The sequence below is a fragment of the Ciconia boyciana genome, chromosome 2 (assembly GCF_034638445.1).
Source record: "Ciconia boyciana chromosome 2, ASM3463844v1, whole genome shotgun sequence".
In the NCBI taxonomy this organism is placed as follows: Eukaryota; Metazoa; Chordata; class Aves; order Ciconiiformes; family Ciconiidae; genus Ciconia; species Ciconia boyciana.
The window spans coordinates 95,963,812-95,979,797 of NC_132935.1; the positions used below are offsets into that span (position 1 = coordinate 95,963,812).

The window sequence follows — 15,986 nt, forward strand, 5'->3', positions numbered from 1 at the left end:
CCCATTTATTTCTTGGGACTTTACTGTACTTTAGGGCCCTGACCCAGAACAAAGAGCTCCTGCTTTGAGTTGGGAATCTCTGACTTGCATCTTCCCATTTAATGTCCTGTCTTGTCTCAGGAAAGTTGTTTCAGCTCATTGTCTCAGTTTCTCCTATTCACTTGCTTCCCTTTAATAATCTAAGGTTAATACATATTATGCCTGCAGCAGCCTTATTATGGAAATCATTAACTGAACTCATCCAGATGGTTAAGCACACTAAAGATAAAGATGAGACTGTTGGGCACCATAGTGACAATGAGATGACAGTAGCTGTATGAAAACCCAGAGGCAGGTTTAGGCAGAGAGGATGTTAAGAAACTACCTGTTTTGGTGATGAAATTTCTCTTCCATACACTGAATTTGAAAGACCTGCTGTGCAGATGCCAGAGGTCCTGTGATGTCCTTGACATGCAGGTTTGCTTGGGCGTGAAACCTCTGGACTGACTCTGCTTTCTTTGGCCTGTGCTGAGAGCAAATACTCCCTCTCTACTCAGCGGGGCTGGCTCATGCATTTCTTCCAGCCTTTCTTTTTCTAGTTTTTCCTGTTCTTCATGCTCCTTTCCTGTTTCCCTCAGGTCCTGTCTTGCCTCTGTTATTCTCAAATGCTGAAGTTTTCAGGTATCCTTCCATTAATGTGACCGCATACATGGTTGCATGCTTTCTCTTGGAAGGCCACTGCCCGCCTCACTGCACAGGATCAATGTCATCACTTAATGACTAGAAATTCAATACCTGGTTTCATGCAACTTCCTCGGTATATGATCCGTTTCTCACCTTCTTGTCCACTCTTCAGATTTTGCTTTGACTATGGGCTTGCATCTACTTGTGCGTATGGTATCTGACTGCTTCCTAAACCATTTCTTTTTTTGATGTGGCTATAAGGCGAAGCTAGCGCCGTTGTTCTCATCGTGCAGATGAAAAGCTGATGCATATACTGGTGAGGGTCAGCTGTCTCCACTAGTTGCCACTTTCAGATGCTTTTTTCCTTTCTCCAGCAATGGCAAAAATGGTCCCTGCCAAAATCAGCCAACAGTCCAGCATCAGGAGTGGTAATACGGCTATGCAGCAGCTTTAGCTCTCACACTTCCCGTCTTTCTTTTGCAGCCCTAGTGGGAGAGGAATGGAATAAATGTGTTTTCCATGGTCTTCAGAAAGCAGAACTGGGGGAAAAAAAATCCAGTTGCGTGGCTGCATTTCCCTGTGAACACTGGGGCAAGACTGGAAGTGTGAGATTCACATCACTGATGGCACTTTGTTGGCAGCTGTGTTGCTGCAAACGGCAGCAGTAGCAGGTTGTAGCCCTCTGTGAGCCATTGGTGCAGGAAGATGCCAGTAGTTTCCCAGCTACTTCTAGAAGCAGAAGGATGCTGAGTCGGGAATAATGGGCCTAATTCACGGAGGTGTGGTGGCCATGGGTACTTTCTACTCCCTTTTCTCTGTAGACCTTTTCCTTTTATCCAGGGTCTCTCCATCTAGTCCTTGCATGTCCATGTGTCCTCCATGACTGCAGCAAATCCTTCACCCTTCCCCATCTAATTAGATATTCTTTCCCTTCCACGTGGGGCCAGCCTGGGAAATCTCCCAGTCTCCATTCCAAGATCAGACATCATATGGCTTTTTTGCAGGAGTAGCAAGGACATTTCTTCTCGGCTATGTGGCTGTAGGGAAGAGCAGATTCCCCTCAGGTCATACATGGTATTTGGTTTACCAAGGGGGAAAGGAGGGGAAAGTATGTTCCCTGCATGCAAGAAGTCCAGAGGATTTTGTTGCTAAGCTCTGAATCTCTGCTGAGCCTGTGTGGGCAGCAATTTTCAAGTACTTACTGCTTTGCCAAATTTGACGTGATTTTCTTAAAGGAGGAAGGACATACAACATTTCTATTCTGAAAAAATAAAGGAGTGGTTAAAGCCTCTCAGTTAAATAGTTGGGATTCTTTTTATGTGAGTGAATTCTTTGGGTTTTTTCCCTAATTTTGTCTTTGGAAATTGGTGACTGAATTTTTTTTTTTAAACCTTCATGCCAAAACCAAAACTAGTAAGAAATGATATGCAATTTTGTGCAGCCTGGTGAGGTTTGGTTGACAAACATTAACTGAAAACAGGCTTAAGCAGAAAGTATTAGGATGTGTTACCTGCTAGCATTACTACTATGACCTACAATACCTGTGGGGTGAACCTTCCGTGTTGGCTTCATCCAGTCAGAGAGTGCAAAAGTCAGTTGAATGGCAGAGCTGGTTGAATGGCAGAGCTGATTGAAAACCAGTGCTGTATGAAACTTTTTGCAAAGAGTTAACTGGATTGGAAGCCCAGTTGTTTATTTTTCTGCATTTTACGAAGGAATTGAAATCTTTCCAAAGTGAGTGTGACATACTGGGATAGGTGGAGCATTCTTGTTTGGTAGAATTGTACCTTGATCGGGCAGTTTGCTTATTACATTTGTGGAGGAAACTAAAATGGGAGAGACCCACTTGAAGGCAAGTCTGTATTTTAAGTAATCTAATAATGATGGAGGTTGAATCTGGGGAAAAAAAAGAGTGATTCAGTAGAAAGAAGAATTGCATTTGAACATGAAAAATCAGTGATGTAAATACACCCTAGGAAGTGACTGGGTCCTTTGCGGTTCAGCAGCATAAATCTAAGCATTATAGTGGATCACAAGGTGAACATGAGTTAACAGTGTGAGTTTTGTGAAGAAGCCAAAATCATATGCTGAGATGTACGAGTAGAGGAATAGTCTGTGAGATGCGTCAAGAATATCCTTCCACTGTACTCAGCATCAGTGAGATCTTGATCTGAGTTGGGTCTATAAAAAGCAATTAAACTAGTCAAAGTCTACAAAAAGTGGCTTGCAAGGAAAGACTGAAGATGTTGTTTTAATAAGAAGGGGAGATTGTTGTGGCATTTAAGTTAGATATTATGGAGAAAGGCAAAAAAAAAAAAAAAAGTGCTTCAAGTGAAACGCAGTCAGTTTCATGGAAAGATGGTGGAGTTCCTGAGGCTGGAAATCTATAAGGTCAGGTCAGGCAGACATCGTCGGGAGCCACGTGGATGTAGTTGATCCTGCCTGGAGTTCAGGGGAATAGGCTAGATGATGCCACGTTGTCCTTTCAGGCTTTACAGCTCTCTGATGTCCAAGTGTCTTCCCAAAGTGCAAGGCAATGGGAATATAAGGTCTGAGCCTTCTCTTCATGTTTTTGTAGACTTTACTAATCCCATGTGATTGAGTGTTCATGAGGGTTTGGTCTTACAGAGTTCCCAGCAGCTCTGCAGCCAGACATGTTTGGTTTGGGGGAACGTAATGCCAAAGTTACTCTAGTCTGGAGGCTCCAGTGGGACATTGTCTGGAGCGGGTGAGTGCCACGAAGAGGCACTTAGAGGAGAGGAGGTGGGACAGGAGATCAAAAAGCAATTGGTGTGAGGCGGGAGGTCAGAACAGGTGCTAGGAAAACCCCCTTTCAGATATAGTCCATTTCAAGCATCGGAGAGGACCAATATGTAAGTCATATTCAGAGGTGGGAATGATCTAGTAGTTCATTCCTCTTTTAAACCTGGAGAGAGGAAGAGTGGCCTCAGCTGCAGCTGCTGCTTGCGGTCTCCTTTAAGCAACACTTCAGTTTATATACCCTGCTTGGGAAAGCCCAAATCTTTCAACCTTAAGGTTTCCAAAACATGTAGCAGCTGGCCATCCCCAGCCACTCGCTGCTGTTGGAGGTGAAGGTCAGAGTTGTTCCTGAACCCTCTTCCCGTTGGAGGAGCAGTGGCAGAGTCCTGTGGGAAAGGCTGCTGAGTCAACCATAGAGTGTGCAGCTACCAGCGAGGTGGAGGAAAGCCTCCACACTGTAAAAATAGCCACACTAGGAGCCCTAATATACTTAAGTGCTTATTTTTCCATGTGTGATCTCATGCAAACCAAGCTGCTGGGCAGTATGACATAGCAGTTGTCCAAAAATAAAATGTAACTCAATCAAAATGTTTTTTTCTGAAGTTAACCTTTGATGGGTGGAAGGGACAGGTACCCTGTTTTCTCATTTCCATTAAGTTAATGTTAGAAAAAAAAAATCCAGGGGGGAAAGACAGGTGAAGATGGGATTGACACCTGGTATCCATTTTGTGATGATGGCCACAGGTTAAGGATAGGAATTGTAGCTCTCTTGCACAGGAAAGTTATGCCTATAATACAGTGAGAAAATGTACATGGGATTTCTCTGTGTGCTTCTCCAGCTGATTCCATTGAACTGAGTTTTGGTGGGCATTTGATGCTGCAAAAAAGGTACAGACTTGATAGCATTTGAAGCTGAAGCCCATAAAGGAGACTGAGTACCAATAGCTTTGGAACAAGGTGCTCTAATCTCTGTTGATAAGCCTCAGAAAAATGTCTTTAGAGGTTCATTTAGAGGTTCATTTTCCATTTTTCATTTCATTTCAGAGGTTCATTTCATTTTTCATTTCATTTAGAGGTTTCATTTTTAAAGAGGCCTTTAGAGGTTCATTTTCCTGCACTGTTTGATGCTTGGCCTGTTAGGTGATTTTTTTTTTTTTGGTCAATTGTGGTAGATCTGTGTTGTGGAAGGTGGGCTGAAACCACGAAACACCTTTGACAAAAGCCACTGAATGCTGGTAGTTTGACCACTGTCCTGCCAGAGCTAGCATTAGCTAGCATTACACTCTTCAGGAAGAAGAGTGGCTTATGAATCCCTTGCTGGTGGAGAAACACCCAGACCTAAGGACTAGGATTGCTTTCCTCCAGCCTCAAAAATGGTGAAAAACCTTTGTAATCGTGAGTTTCACACGCAGAAGTATGTGCATCTCATGGCAAAACTCTGGATAAAAACAGGCAGATTTGGGGGATTCTTTTTTCCGAGCTATTAACATCACTTTTACATATTTCAGGTTTTCTTGTTTCTGTAACAGCGAAAGCTGGGGGAGAAAATCCCAGACATCACAGTCTTGTCATTACGCTTCTCCTCTGCAGGGCCTCTGACCTGTTTCTGCTGGACACGCGGGCGGTATGGGCCTCGGATGAGGGCTGGCTGGAGTTTGACGTCACTGCCACCAGTAACATGTGGCTGGTGAACCCTCAGCACAACATGGGACTGCAGCTGAGCGTGGTGACCCGGGACGGTAGGTTAGGGGCCCGTTAATGCGAGTAACCTCGTGAGCCTCTTGTATGCTGTCTAGAAGAGGTGCTAACAGAGTCCAGTTGTGATGTGGGGAGTGAGCACCCTGCCTTCGTAGGCAGCTGTAGCCAACACCTTGAGCAAAGCATCTGAGGGCACAGATGGAGGGCTGTCAACTTCTTTGCTGTCCCATGACAGACATGTCTTTCCCCATGAGTGAGGTCAGGTGTCTCTGAACAGTACCAGGATGAGGTGGTAGAGGCTGGCTGGGGTAGGGTCCTGATTCCTGAGTTGGAGGTAGAAGGGGGCATGGAGCTGGGATCCCAGGTGGGGTGAGGTTTAGGGGTGAGAGGAACAGAAGAGGGCAGGTATATGGGTATGCGCCTCCCCATGTGGGCTTATGGCAGCCCTGCTGGCTGCTGCGGCTGCTGTCACTGCTCAGATCTCATCAAACCTGAGGTGGGAGCTCTGTGCTGGAGAAGCGATGCGGTTGCTGTGTGGGGCTGGTCCCTCCGAGGGCGGCTGCAATGATAGCATTTCACAGCCCACAGAATGAAAGGTGGAAAAGGAGAGTAGAGACTGCAAAAGAGGATGAAATTGAGTGTTGGAAGATAAGTGGTGGGGAAGGAGAGGATCTCAATGAGCAGAAGGTGCCCAAAAAGATGACAGTGACATCTTTCCTCTATAGGAACCAGCCTCCAACCTTAGTTTTCTTCCTATCACTTAATGCGGAGGTTTGGTACACCCGTGGGGTCAAGTGAGACCAGAGGGGCTGTCCTCTGTTCTCCCTGAGAAAATGTTAGTGCCAGCCTCCCCCTCCCCAAATGGGTTGAGAGCCCATCCCTGTGCTCCTGACAAAAGCATCCCATCTCTTTGCCCTCTGCTTTCCCTAGAGGTCTCCTAATCCCATCTCTGCTTCTTGTGTTTCACAGGCAGCAGAACTAATTTCATGACACATCTGGGCTTTGTGTTTTATGTATCTATCTGTATACCTCTTCAATGGCTAAAACCAGAGTAGAGATGCCATAGGGGTACAAAAAGCCAGGTGCTGCGGTGGAGCCTCTTGTCCAGGATGGATGGAGTGCTGTCACGAAAACGTCCATAGGTCATGGTGGCAGGAGGGGAGTGTTTAGTGATAAAAGAAGAGTGCTCATGGGGATGCCATGATTCTGGGAGAAGCAATCCAACAGCACTGTTTCTCTAACACTTACTTTTCTGTTTGATTTCAAGGTTTCAGCGTAAATCCTAGAGAAGCAGGCCTTATAGGCCGAGATGGCCCTTACGACAAACAGCCTTTCATGGTGGCCTTCTTCAAAGTGAGTGAAGTTCATGTTCGGACCACTAGGTCAGCGACAAGCAGGCGCAGGCAACAGAGTCGCAACCGCTCCACCCAGGCTCAGGATGTTTCCAGGGTGTCTAGTGTCTCAGGTAATCATGCAACACCCATTTTGTCTGGAAGCTGGGGCGACTTCTTGTAATGTTGCTATTTGCTTTGGAGTGCAAAAGCAAGGAGGGGGACATGAGGTGGGATGCTCTTCCTTGGGGTAACAGGCTACACCTGCAAGGGGATGGGAGAGAGAGTCTCACATAATGAGACTTACAGGAGTCCTCTTGAATCCAGGGTGGAGTCCAGAGACCGCCGTGTGAAGTCGCAGACATTGAATTCAGGGGGTGAAGCATTTTAACTCTAATTTTGTGCTTGTAGGTTGCTTGCTACGCAGTATTTGCCTAGAATTATGCCACATGAAATGCAATATTTAAAAGATTCCATCTCTGTGTACGCTGAGATTTATGGTATTGCACATAAGCATTTCCAGCAGAGTCCTCTTTCGGTTTTCTTTGGAAAAACCCTGGTATAACAGCACAAGATCTGTTTGGTTTTTTTTTTTTTTTCCTTGTGAGAACAGCAGTGTATACACTGTGAAGTGCATTTCCAGGCAGGCAAAGAGGCTTGCCTGTTTGCTGCAGAAAGGTTGCATGTTGCAGGTGTTGCACAGCAGCCTTGTGAGTGCTGTTGTGGGCTGGTGGGACAATAGGATAACTCTGAAATGTTGACAAAAATTGAGTGTCCTGTTCTAAGTCTTGTCTGTTTTCCAGCCACTCTGCCCTGCATCACAGTGCTACAAGTCCTTCGTTCATTGAGTACCTTCTTTCCTCTCAAACATTTCAGCGCTTTCCAAGTTACTTGATTAATTTGCTTATGCTGCCCCCTTCATTTCCAATAGGATCCCTGCTTTTCTCATGTCTAGAAATGACTATACCCCAAGGAAGAGAAGCAGCTGTATTTTTTAGTCTATGTCCAGACACAGCACAGGGAGATGAGCCAGCATTGCTGAAACTTAGCCGGTGTGAATCCATAGGCTGTCCCCTGCTCTTGCATGCTTGGGTTGTGGGTGAGCCACCCTGTACCCGAGGTGACCTCATGCTGGCCATGGCGCTGGGAGCCTGCAAGGAGCCAGAGCCAGGTTGGGAGCCGCTCCAGGACTGGTGGCCAGGCTTTGGGCATGGCCGTGTGCTGATGCAGTCCTATTGCTCCAGCCCAACACAGTGATGGACTTGCGCTTTGGGCTACTGCATGCCAGCAGCAGTTGGCCAGTAGCGGCCGTTGAGTTTCCTCATGGTGCATGCCGCAGCGTGGCTCTGGGTTCCTATGCCATGCCGTGCAAGTGCCAGACTCGGTTGGGTGTGAAATGTTGCTTCACGGATTTTAAGGGCAGGAGGAGCGACTTGGTCCTGCAGCCTGACCTCCCCAGGGGAGGCCGGCCAGTGCCAGCATGTAATTGCTGGAGGAGTTATCATCTAATTGGGCATGAGAGCCCTCTGCCAGCCCCACAGGTGGAGCCGTCTGTCGGTCCCAATTGCTGAGACCCGCTTTGCTCCTGGCTTTCCTTGGGGTCTCCAAGCTGCAGTTTTAAAGGCGGGCATCACAGCTGCTCGCTGGGTTACTTTCCCATGTGACGGGCTTACCAAGGGCATAGGTAGTTTATTCATCTGGGCATTACAAGCAATAAGCCCAGACATCACACAGGCAGTGTGCAATTCTCCCACTCAGGTGGGCTCCCTTCATCACAAGAGCCAATTTTGTAATGCATTCACAGCGCTTTGGGGAAGTTACTTGCTGCGTTGCTGTTTTGTGGTGCTGGTAGCGGAGTCAGGATAAGCTCCAGCTTTCTCTCCCTAGCTTTGCAGTGCTAAAAACAAATTTTCACTACTATTAAATCAGGCGATGTGACTCAAAGCTCCAGGGGGAGCAGATATATTGGGCAAAAAGGGCCATTTTTACATAGCTGCTTTCTTGACTACACCACACATCAAGTCGTAAAATTATAAAATGACAAAAAGGGAAAAAATAGCTGGCTATTCTGTGGTCTCAAGGGCTTTTTTGAGCTCTTCTAGCTCAAAGCCAGCTTTAATTTAAAACCTGGAATTTGGCAGTTCAGTAGTCAACAAGGTATAGTTGAGCCTCTGTGGATTTAAGGCGGGGGAAAGGAGGGGAATTTAAACTTAAGATGTATGTTTGGTTGGTTTCTGTGTTTAGAAAAGAGAGACTGCATCAGCTTATTTTCCTTTCTAAGTGTAACACTCTTAGACTCTGTTCTCCTTAAGAAGTGGTTGATTTAATAGCCCAAGAGGCACCAATGACCGATACGCGTTTTTAGCGTTAAAGAGATCACAAGTATTTTTTCTTTTTTTAGTTGTGTGGGTTCCTACATCTGTGCCCTGATGATGCGTGATGGGGCTGGGGAAGCATTTGCCCCAGTATGAAGCAGGACGTGAGCCTGGGGGTTACCCTGAAGCCTGCCTTGCTCTTCTGAGGGTGCCCTGATGCATCTGGACCCAAAGTGGGTGCAGAACTGGGATGCTGCGGTCCCCTTCTGTGCATCTCCCCACCTGCGCATCTTCCGCTCTTGCTGTATCTTACGTCTTGTCAGATTTTTGGTCTGTGCTCTTCCCCGAGCCAGGATTGCCACTGCCTATCACGGCTTGAGGGCAGTTTCTCTCCTGGAGAGCAAGGCAGCTGGCTAGTGTTGATGGTTTTTTGTAGATTGAACCTTCCTTCCTCTAAGTTAGTGAATACACAGGGTTTTCTTTCTTCAGTCCAAAAATGAACCCCTTTCCCAAGAGATGCTGTGAGTTGGGTTGGAGCAGTATGTTTAAAAAAGTCCCATTTACTATCTAAATATGGAAAGCATTTCAAGTCCTGCAGTTCGGAGCACGTGAAGTGTGCTGCTGGGCTGGTACTGGATCTGATGAGCTGTAGGGTTACATGAAGGCGTGCTGCTACGTGTGGGATTGGGACCCTGCCGTGCTCCCTTTGATGTGCAGACTGACTGCAGTCAGTACCAAGTACTCAGATGCTAAGGTTATGGCTGCGGCATAAGAATCTCAATGGTCTGTATTTTTTCGCCAAGAATGCTCATTTCCCTGTATTATAAACATGTAATTATGACTGGCTTATATAAAGCAGAATTGAGTAACCCCCATGGTTATAAACTGCTTTGACATAGAGTCCTGCGTCAATGCATTCCTGGAGCCAAGCTCTGTTCTTCTGCAGAAGGAGGATGAACAGGAAGAAAAGGAAGTAGTTTCGTCTGTTGAGGCAGAAAATCATACTCCAGCTCTGGCCCAGGACATGGAGGAATGAGGTGGGTGGGAGGAGCACGCAGGTGTTTCTCTCCTGTTGTCTGCAAGATCTGGAGGCCCTCGCTCAGCCGTGTCTTGCGGTGGGGTTAGCTTGTGCTCTCAGACTCCAGGCTGACTCTCTAGTTAACCTGAAGAGATGGGGACTCTCTTCAACATAACAGACAGTGACCCTCGAGCACAAGAGCTTTGCTGCCATATAGCCAGCTCCTCTGTGAGTTACATGAATGCTGGTTTCCGTGCGGGGCTGTCTCCTTGACCAGTGGCGATAACCCTCCTCTTCTGCAAGTCACCCTGCGGGTGGCTTTTCCAAGACTCATTTGTCAAGGAACAAAGAAAGTTGAGGGTACAAGGAGATTCATGCATACCTTTCCTATCACATGTAATTTGACTACGAGCCAACCAGTTTATCCGATAAATATGACACCCTAAGCGAGCCTTCTTTGAGCTCTCCCTGCTAGGCAGCGCGGCTGCATGGCAGCGATCTTCCCTTGAGCTGGGACACCTCTCAAGGGTATTCCTCAAGGCAGAGAGACCTTTTACCAAAGGCAGATCCTTGGTAAGTGCCTGTTACCACACATAACCTTGTACTATGGTAACTTTGATTTTGTCTTGGTAATTTTGATTGTATGCTTAACTGATAAATTTTGCATATATAATCCCTTAGGCATAAACCGTTGTCCAAGTCTGAGACTAAGATTGGACCTAGCTGCACCTAAGCCCCATCAGGAGTTTAGAAAGCAAGGGAGTCTACTCTGAACCTCATGACTCAATGGGGAGGGTCTTCCTTACTCTTTATATTCCTTCCATTAGACATAAACCATTGTCCAAGTCTGAGGCTAAGATTGGACCTAGCTGCCCCTAAGCTCCATCAGCAGTTTAGAAAGCAAGGGGGTCTATTCTGAACCTTGTGACTCAACAGGAGGGTCCTCCGTACCCTTTTGTATCCCTGGTTTCTCTGTGAATCCTTCTAACTAGAGTGTAACTCAATATTCCTTTGTATGCTTCTTCCATGCAGTAATTAATAGAGCGAACCTTGCCATCGAACTTCGTTAAGTTGCACTTTGACAACATCATATTAAAACCACTTTTGCTAATACCTTTGATGGTGATTTTTTTAAGCAGTCTAAATCACTCATTTGTGACACTTAGAGAAAGAGTTGCATTTAGATGTCTGACTTTGGGCTGCACTTGCTGTTCTGAGTGAAACTCATGCAACACCCCTTTTTGGGTCCTTCTCTTTAGCCACCCCGGGGCCTCTGGGACTGGTGTGAGGTGCTCCATGAGAAATGGAGGGGCCCTCCAAGGGGCCTTTCCTTCCGGCAGACATGCACGGCACCAGGCAGATTTCCCCACGTGTACAGGAGCTAAATACTGCAAAGGGCAGCACGCACAAACACTGGAGGCAAATAAGGGCAAATGCTTTCACGGTGGCAAGGGTCTTGTTGATAAACATCGTTATCTCACAGCCAATCTTCCCTTTACTAGAGTGCTCGAATGCAGACCGGAGTGGCGTGGCCGACGTTTCTGTATGTGCCTTCAGATGCGGGTCCACGTCAGCCCGACATCTCCCCTTCTTCCCACCCAAGCAGATTGCTTTCATGTGAAGTGGGCTGTTATTAACTGTGTGATCAGTTTACACCAGCTTTATCCGGACAAATCACCAAAGTCAAACACCAAGAAGAAGGGGCTGGCCTTGGAGACCTCTGTCAAAGCTATTTTGGACCACAGAAGCAATTAATTACTGTGTGGAATTTGGTAAGCTGGCACCTTGGGAGCAGCAAGGGTGTTCTCAGACGGATCGACCTCAGTAAATATTTATGTATTCTTTGCCAGCACTTAACGTGGGAGAGGTTATAGGAAATATAAGGTGGGTGCATAATATCTGTAGGAGGAAGACCATTAGGGTCAGACTATTCTCTCCCCCCTTTCAGCAACACAAATGCCAGTGTCCAGCCTTAAGAGAAACATCTGTGCTCACAGAAAGTCAGACTTGGGTTCTGGTGAAGGCAGACAACGTTCAGTGCAAACAAGCTGCAGAGACAAGCCGTCTTAACTGTGCTGTTTTAGCTGTGCTGCCCTGGAAGTTATTTTTAAGTGCAGAACTAGGGGTTTGGGTTTTTTTAAAATCTCTGCTTTAGACAAAATAGGTTGCAGTGTGATTAAATGCAGCGCCTTGTAAATGCCAAGCTAGTGTTTCTGAATTGGTACATTCAGAGGAAAAAAAGAGACGATTTTGCTAAACCCACAATGAGCCTATAGGAGCTCCCAAAGCAGATCCCTAAACTCGCAGAGATTTTGAAAGTCTCTGGCAAGCAATCCTTGCAAATTGTGTCGTGGCAGTGTAAGCCAGCCCCGCAGCGGTTGTTTGCAGCATCCCCCCGCTGCAGGCTGCCTCCTCTTGGCCCTCCTGGCTGCCCGCTGCAGGGCTGCCGGCGAGGGACACGTACCCTGTTGCCTCTTGGATGTCGGGTCTTGCACTGCAAACCACCTCAAACAGCAGTTTGGGCTAAAACAGTTGAGCACGCTCGGCTTGGGTAACTGATACTGCTTTCCAGGCTTTGGAGAAAATGTGTCATGGAGGCCAACTTCGGTAGCTCAGCGAGCTTTAGCTGACCACCAAAAACCCTTTACTGTGTGGATTCCTCTTTTTTCAGGCCCATAATTGGATGTACGTGGCTCTAGGGCATATGCCGAGCCCCAGACCGTAGGGAAGGTATCATTATTATGTGCATCTGTATTGCTGCATTTTTTTCCCCGATTCAGAAAGCCACTGCTAAGAGATGATTAAAAGTTTGTAACATCTCTAAAGTTGGGCAAAAGTAGATTCCATAAAGTAGACATGGTAGGCAAATGTGTAACAAGAGGGAGCAGGGGAGCTTGGGGTGAGGGTTAACAGGGGAGAGTGCAAATCCTGGGAGAGGGGAGGTTTAATATGTTGACATTTAAGAAAGCAAAGGCTGAGTTTGGGCAAGTGAGGAGGTAGAGCTGTCTGCGTCTGCCTTGGGTGGAGAGTAGCCGGTGCTTGATGCAGAGTCTGAATCGGGTGACTCGATTGCCAACCAGTGAACCGGGGCGCATTTTGGGGGGCCAATTTCAGGCAGCATGAGAGAGGACACATTCCTGACACGTTCTGCTTCGTGTAGCTTGTTAAGCAGCTCTTTTTTTCCTTTGTTTTCTTAAACTTGTGATTGCTCACAGCCTTTCTTCCCACTCCTGTTTTCTCTGCCTCCCTTGCCTTCTCCCCTTTCCCATAACTGATTTGGGTAAGTTGTAGCTGGATTTGGAATGTAGCGTAGTTCTGCCCACTCGGTTGCGGATAGATCAACTCTGCTGTAACTCCCTATGAAATACAGATGGTTTTGCCCTAAGGAAACAACGTATTTCCCATTGAAGAACAAGGAAGTCATGTTTTCAGGTACTTAAATGAAAGCCTTTGACCACTAAAAGTATCTTCTGCTTGTTTTTTTCCCTTGTTATGACCAGATCATTTAGAAACATCACATGCTAGAAATTTGCTCCTGGGCTGAGCCAGGGACTGAGAAGCTTCATCTGAAAAAAACCACCACACCCTGGTTTCTACTGGGTATGTCTGGTTTGAAAATGGAAAGCTTGAATAGAGAGACTCGCCTCCGTCCTCGCTACTGAGTGCTCCTGAAAGAGCAAATGTTTATGCTGCAGCAGGCTGTTAACCAGCTCTGCTCACCTGATTAAATCCGTGATTGAAGCGAAGCTATTGAAAGTCTGAAATGCAATCCTTAAAGTTTAAAACCCAAACTGCTTCTAAAAACAACTCTCTAATCTTTCGTGGTTTGGAGGCTAGGTTTGAGGTGTAGGTTTTTTTCAGACATCAGTGTTAACTGTGCCCAGCTGTAATGCTGTGCTGCCCTTAATGTCAGTTGGATGTGCTTTTAGTATTATAGTTTTTCTTTTGAATAAATATTTGCATTTGTAGTTCCCAAACTTTGGGGGGGGTGGTGGAGGGAAGAAAAAGAAAGGCTTATTCAGAGCCAAGGAAAAAGTCACTAAAAATATTTTTCTATCCCAGCTGCCGCATTTGGGGAAAGCTATGCTGGGAGGGTGCCCTTTCAAGCCACGTTAGGGGCGCCGGGGGGCTGGTTAGCCGAAAGGCCCAGGGCAGCGGGAGGCAGGCACATCAGCGTGTGGCATCTGCCTGCTGACGGAAGCGCCTTTACTTGCAAATGAGGCGTGTGAGAGGAGAGGAGGCCCCTGTGGGTAAGGCACCGGAGGAAAACGCGGCCAGTCTGGGTCCAGCTCTGGGACGAGCGCACACGTGTCACTGCATGGACGGGGACCTGGGCTCCCATGCTACTCGGCCGAATTTGCCGCCATCTCTTACTCTCGTGCTTCCCAGCGGGTGTGAAGCGCCAGTTCGGCAGCCATAGCTGGTGGCCAAGCTGCCCCACTGCAAAGGTGGTTTCTGTGGCTGCTGCGCTGAGGTCCGGCAGCCGCCCAAGGCGTGACGAAATCAGCCACCGCCCGTCAAGGCTGGATTTGTGCAGCCACCCGGGGGTGAAAGGCCCCTCTGTCACGGCTCAGCTCCTCCGCTCGCTGCGGTTCCAGGTGTTCGCGTGCGGAGCCGCCTCTCTTTCCAAATATAAATGGGAAATTCCACTCGCTGTCAAAAGCTGCATTTTGTAGGGCCATCGGGAGCAGCTCCTGCATCCTCGTACGTTGTGCCACGGCAAGGGGGAAGGTCTCTGGTCAGGGCTTTGCACCCTGCGCCCCCACTCTTCCATGCAGTATTGCACTAAGGAGCAAGTAAATGTTGAGAGTGCATCAAGTCCTGTGTAATCTGCAGATAAGTGGGTTATGGGAAGGAGAAACTTGTTTTTCAGAGCATAGCTTGTGAAGGTCCAAGAGTGGACGTGGTGCATGGAGCCATGTGTGAAGTCTGGGGCAGGCTGGGGGTGAGGCACAGAGAGGGACGGGGACATGGCTTCGCTGCCTATGGGACATCTTAGCTGTTTAAGGACTTCTGCTAACCGGTACAGGGGCACAAAGCGATGATTAACCTTCCCGGGGTTGTAATTCTCTTAGTAAGTGTGTGCATTTTGAGCTTACCGCCTAGGGCGGCACATGTCAGAAACCACTGCCAAGGAAGCGGGGTGAGTTTGAGCACCCAGCAGGGATGTAGCCTGTGCTGGGCTGAAGGAGTAGATTTATTTTTGAGAAGTCATTTTACTGGAGGTGTTTTACAAGCAGTGCTTGTCAAGTTATTAAAGGCAGCTGAAGGAATTATAACCAAGTCACTGTTACTTGGGAGCCTCCATTCCCACAGGCATCTTAAAAGCTTCAGCCCTGCTTTGGATGTCCCTCAACACCCTTATCCTTTTGGCTGCTGAGGGAGCTCGCCATTTCTCGCTGCTAGGCCTGCAGCGTGCACACATCTGGCCAGCTGTGCTTTCCAGCGATGCTCTGCCTGTTTGACTTTCTCAATTCCGGTTTTGTTCTTTTTCTTTTAACAGATTACAACAGCAGTGACTTAAAAACAGCGTGCAGAAAGCATGAGCTTTACGTTAGCTTCCAAGACTTGGGATGGCAGGTGTGTGATGTTTCTCTCTGGGTAAACTAGACATTTTGTTATGAAATGTTATCTAAACAGTGTCATGGTAATTCCACTCGAGGCTGCCATTATGCTTTAAAATGTCCCTTGTGCCTCCCCACTAAAACCAGTCACAGGGAAGGGCAAATAAATATCGATCGTTGTGACATTTGATAAGATCCAGAGGAAGCTTGATACTTTATGAGATTCAAGTATACAGTCATTCTCTGTCACTCCTGGGAGTCATGGTATGGGCCAGGGCTCATATCTGTCTACCTCTAATGATAAGGAAAAAAATCTGATGCTAAGCAGTGATTTTAACCAAATTAAGTTTTTTCTAGTGATCAGCCTATGTTTAACTGTGGCCATTGTGTTGAAATCCTCCACTCCTGCCCCACAATTAGCACTGGCTGTGGTAGGTGAACTGAAGACGGGGTTTAGTTGCAGCACCGTGAGGCCAGAGAGTTGTTTAGAGTAAGTTATTTAGGACCAGGCCATAGTGTCATCAAACATCCCATTTCAAAGAACGCCCTCATCTTTCCTAATTTTTTTTATTCTTTCATTCAGCACTTTTAGGAGGGAGGTCCCATTTCTATTGGCTAATGTTTTTACCAGATTATA

The 15,986-nt window shown here is 47.1% G+C and overlaps 1 protein-coding gene across 1 annotated transcript in view; it reads left to right on the plus strand.

The window, feature by feature from the left end:
• The window catches only part of BMP6 (bone morphogenetic protein 6), a 95,755-nt gene that overhangs the window by 76,578 nt on the left and 3,191 nt on the right, over window positions 1-15,986 (plus strand). The window contains exons 3-5 of the mRNA XM_072853259.1: window positions 5,014-5,162; window positions 6,389-6,586; window positions 15,289-15,365. Of these exons, the coding sequence (XP_072709360.1) occupies window positions 5,014-5,162; window positions 6,389-6,586; window positions 15,289-15,365 (424 nt within the window). The remainder of the gene's footprint in view (window positions 1-5,013; window positions 5,163-6,388; window positions 6,587-15,288; window positions 15,366-15,986) is intronic.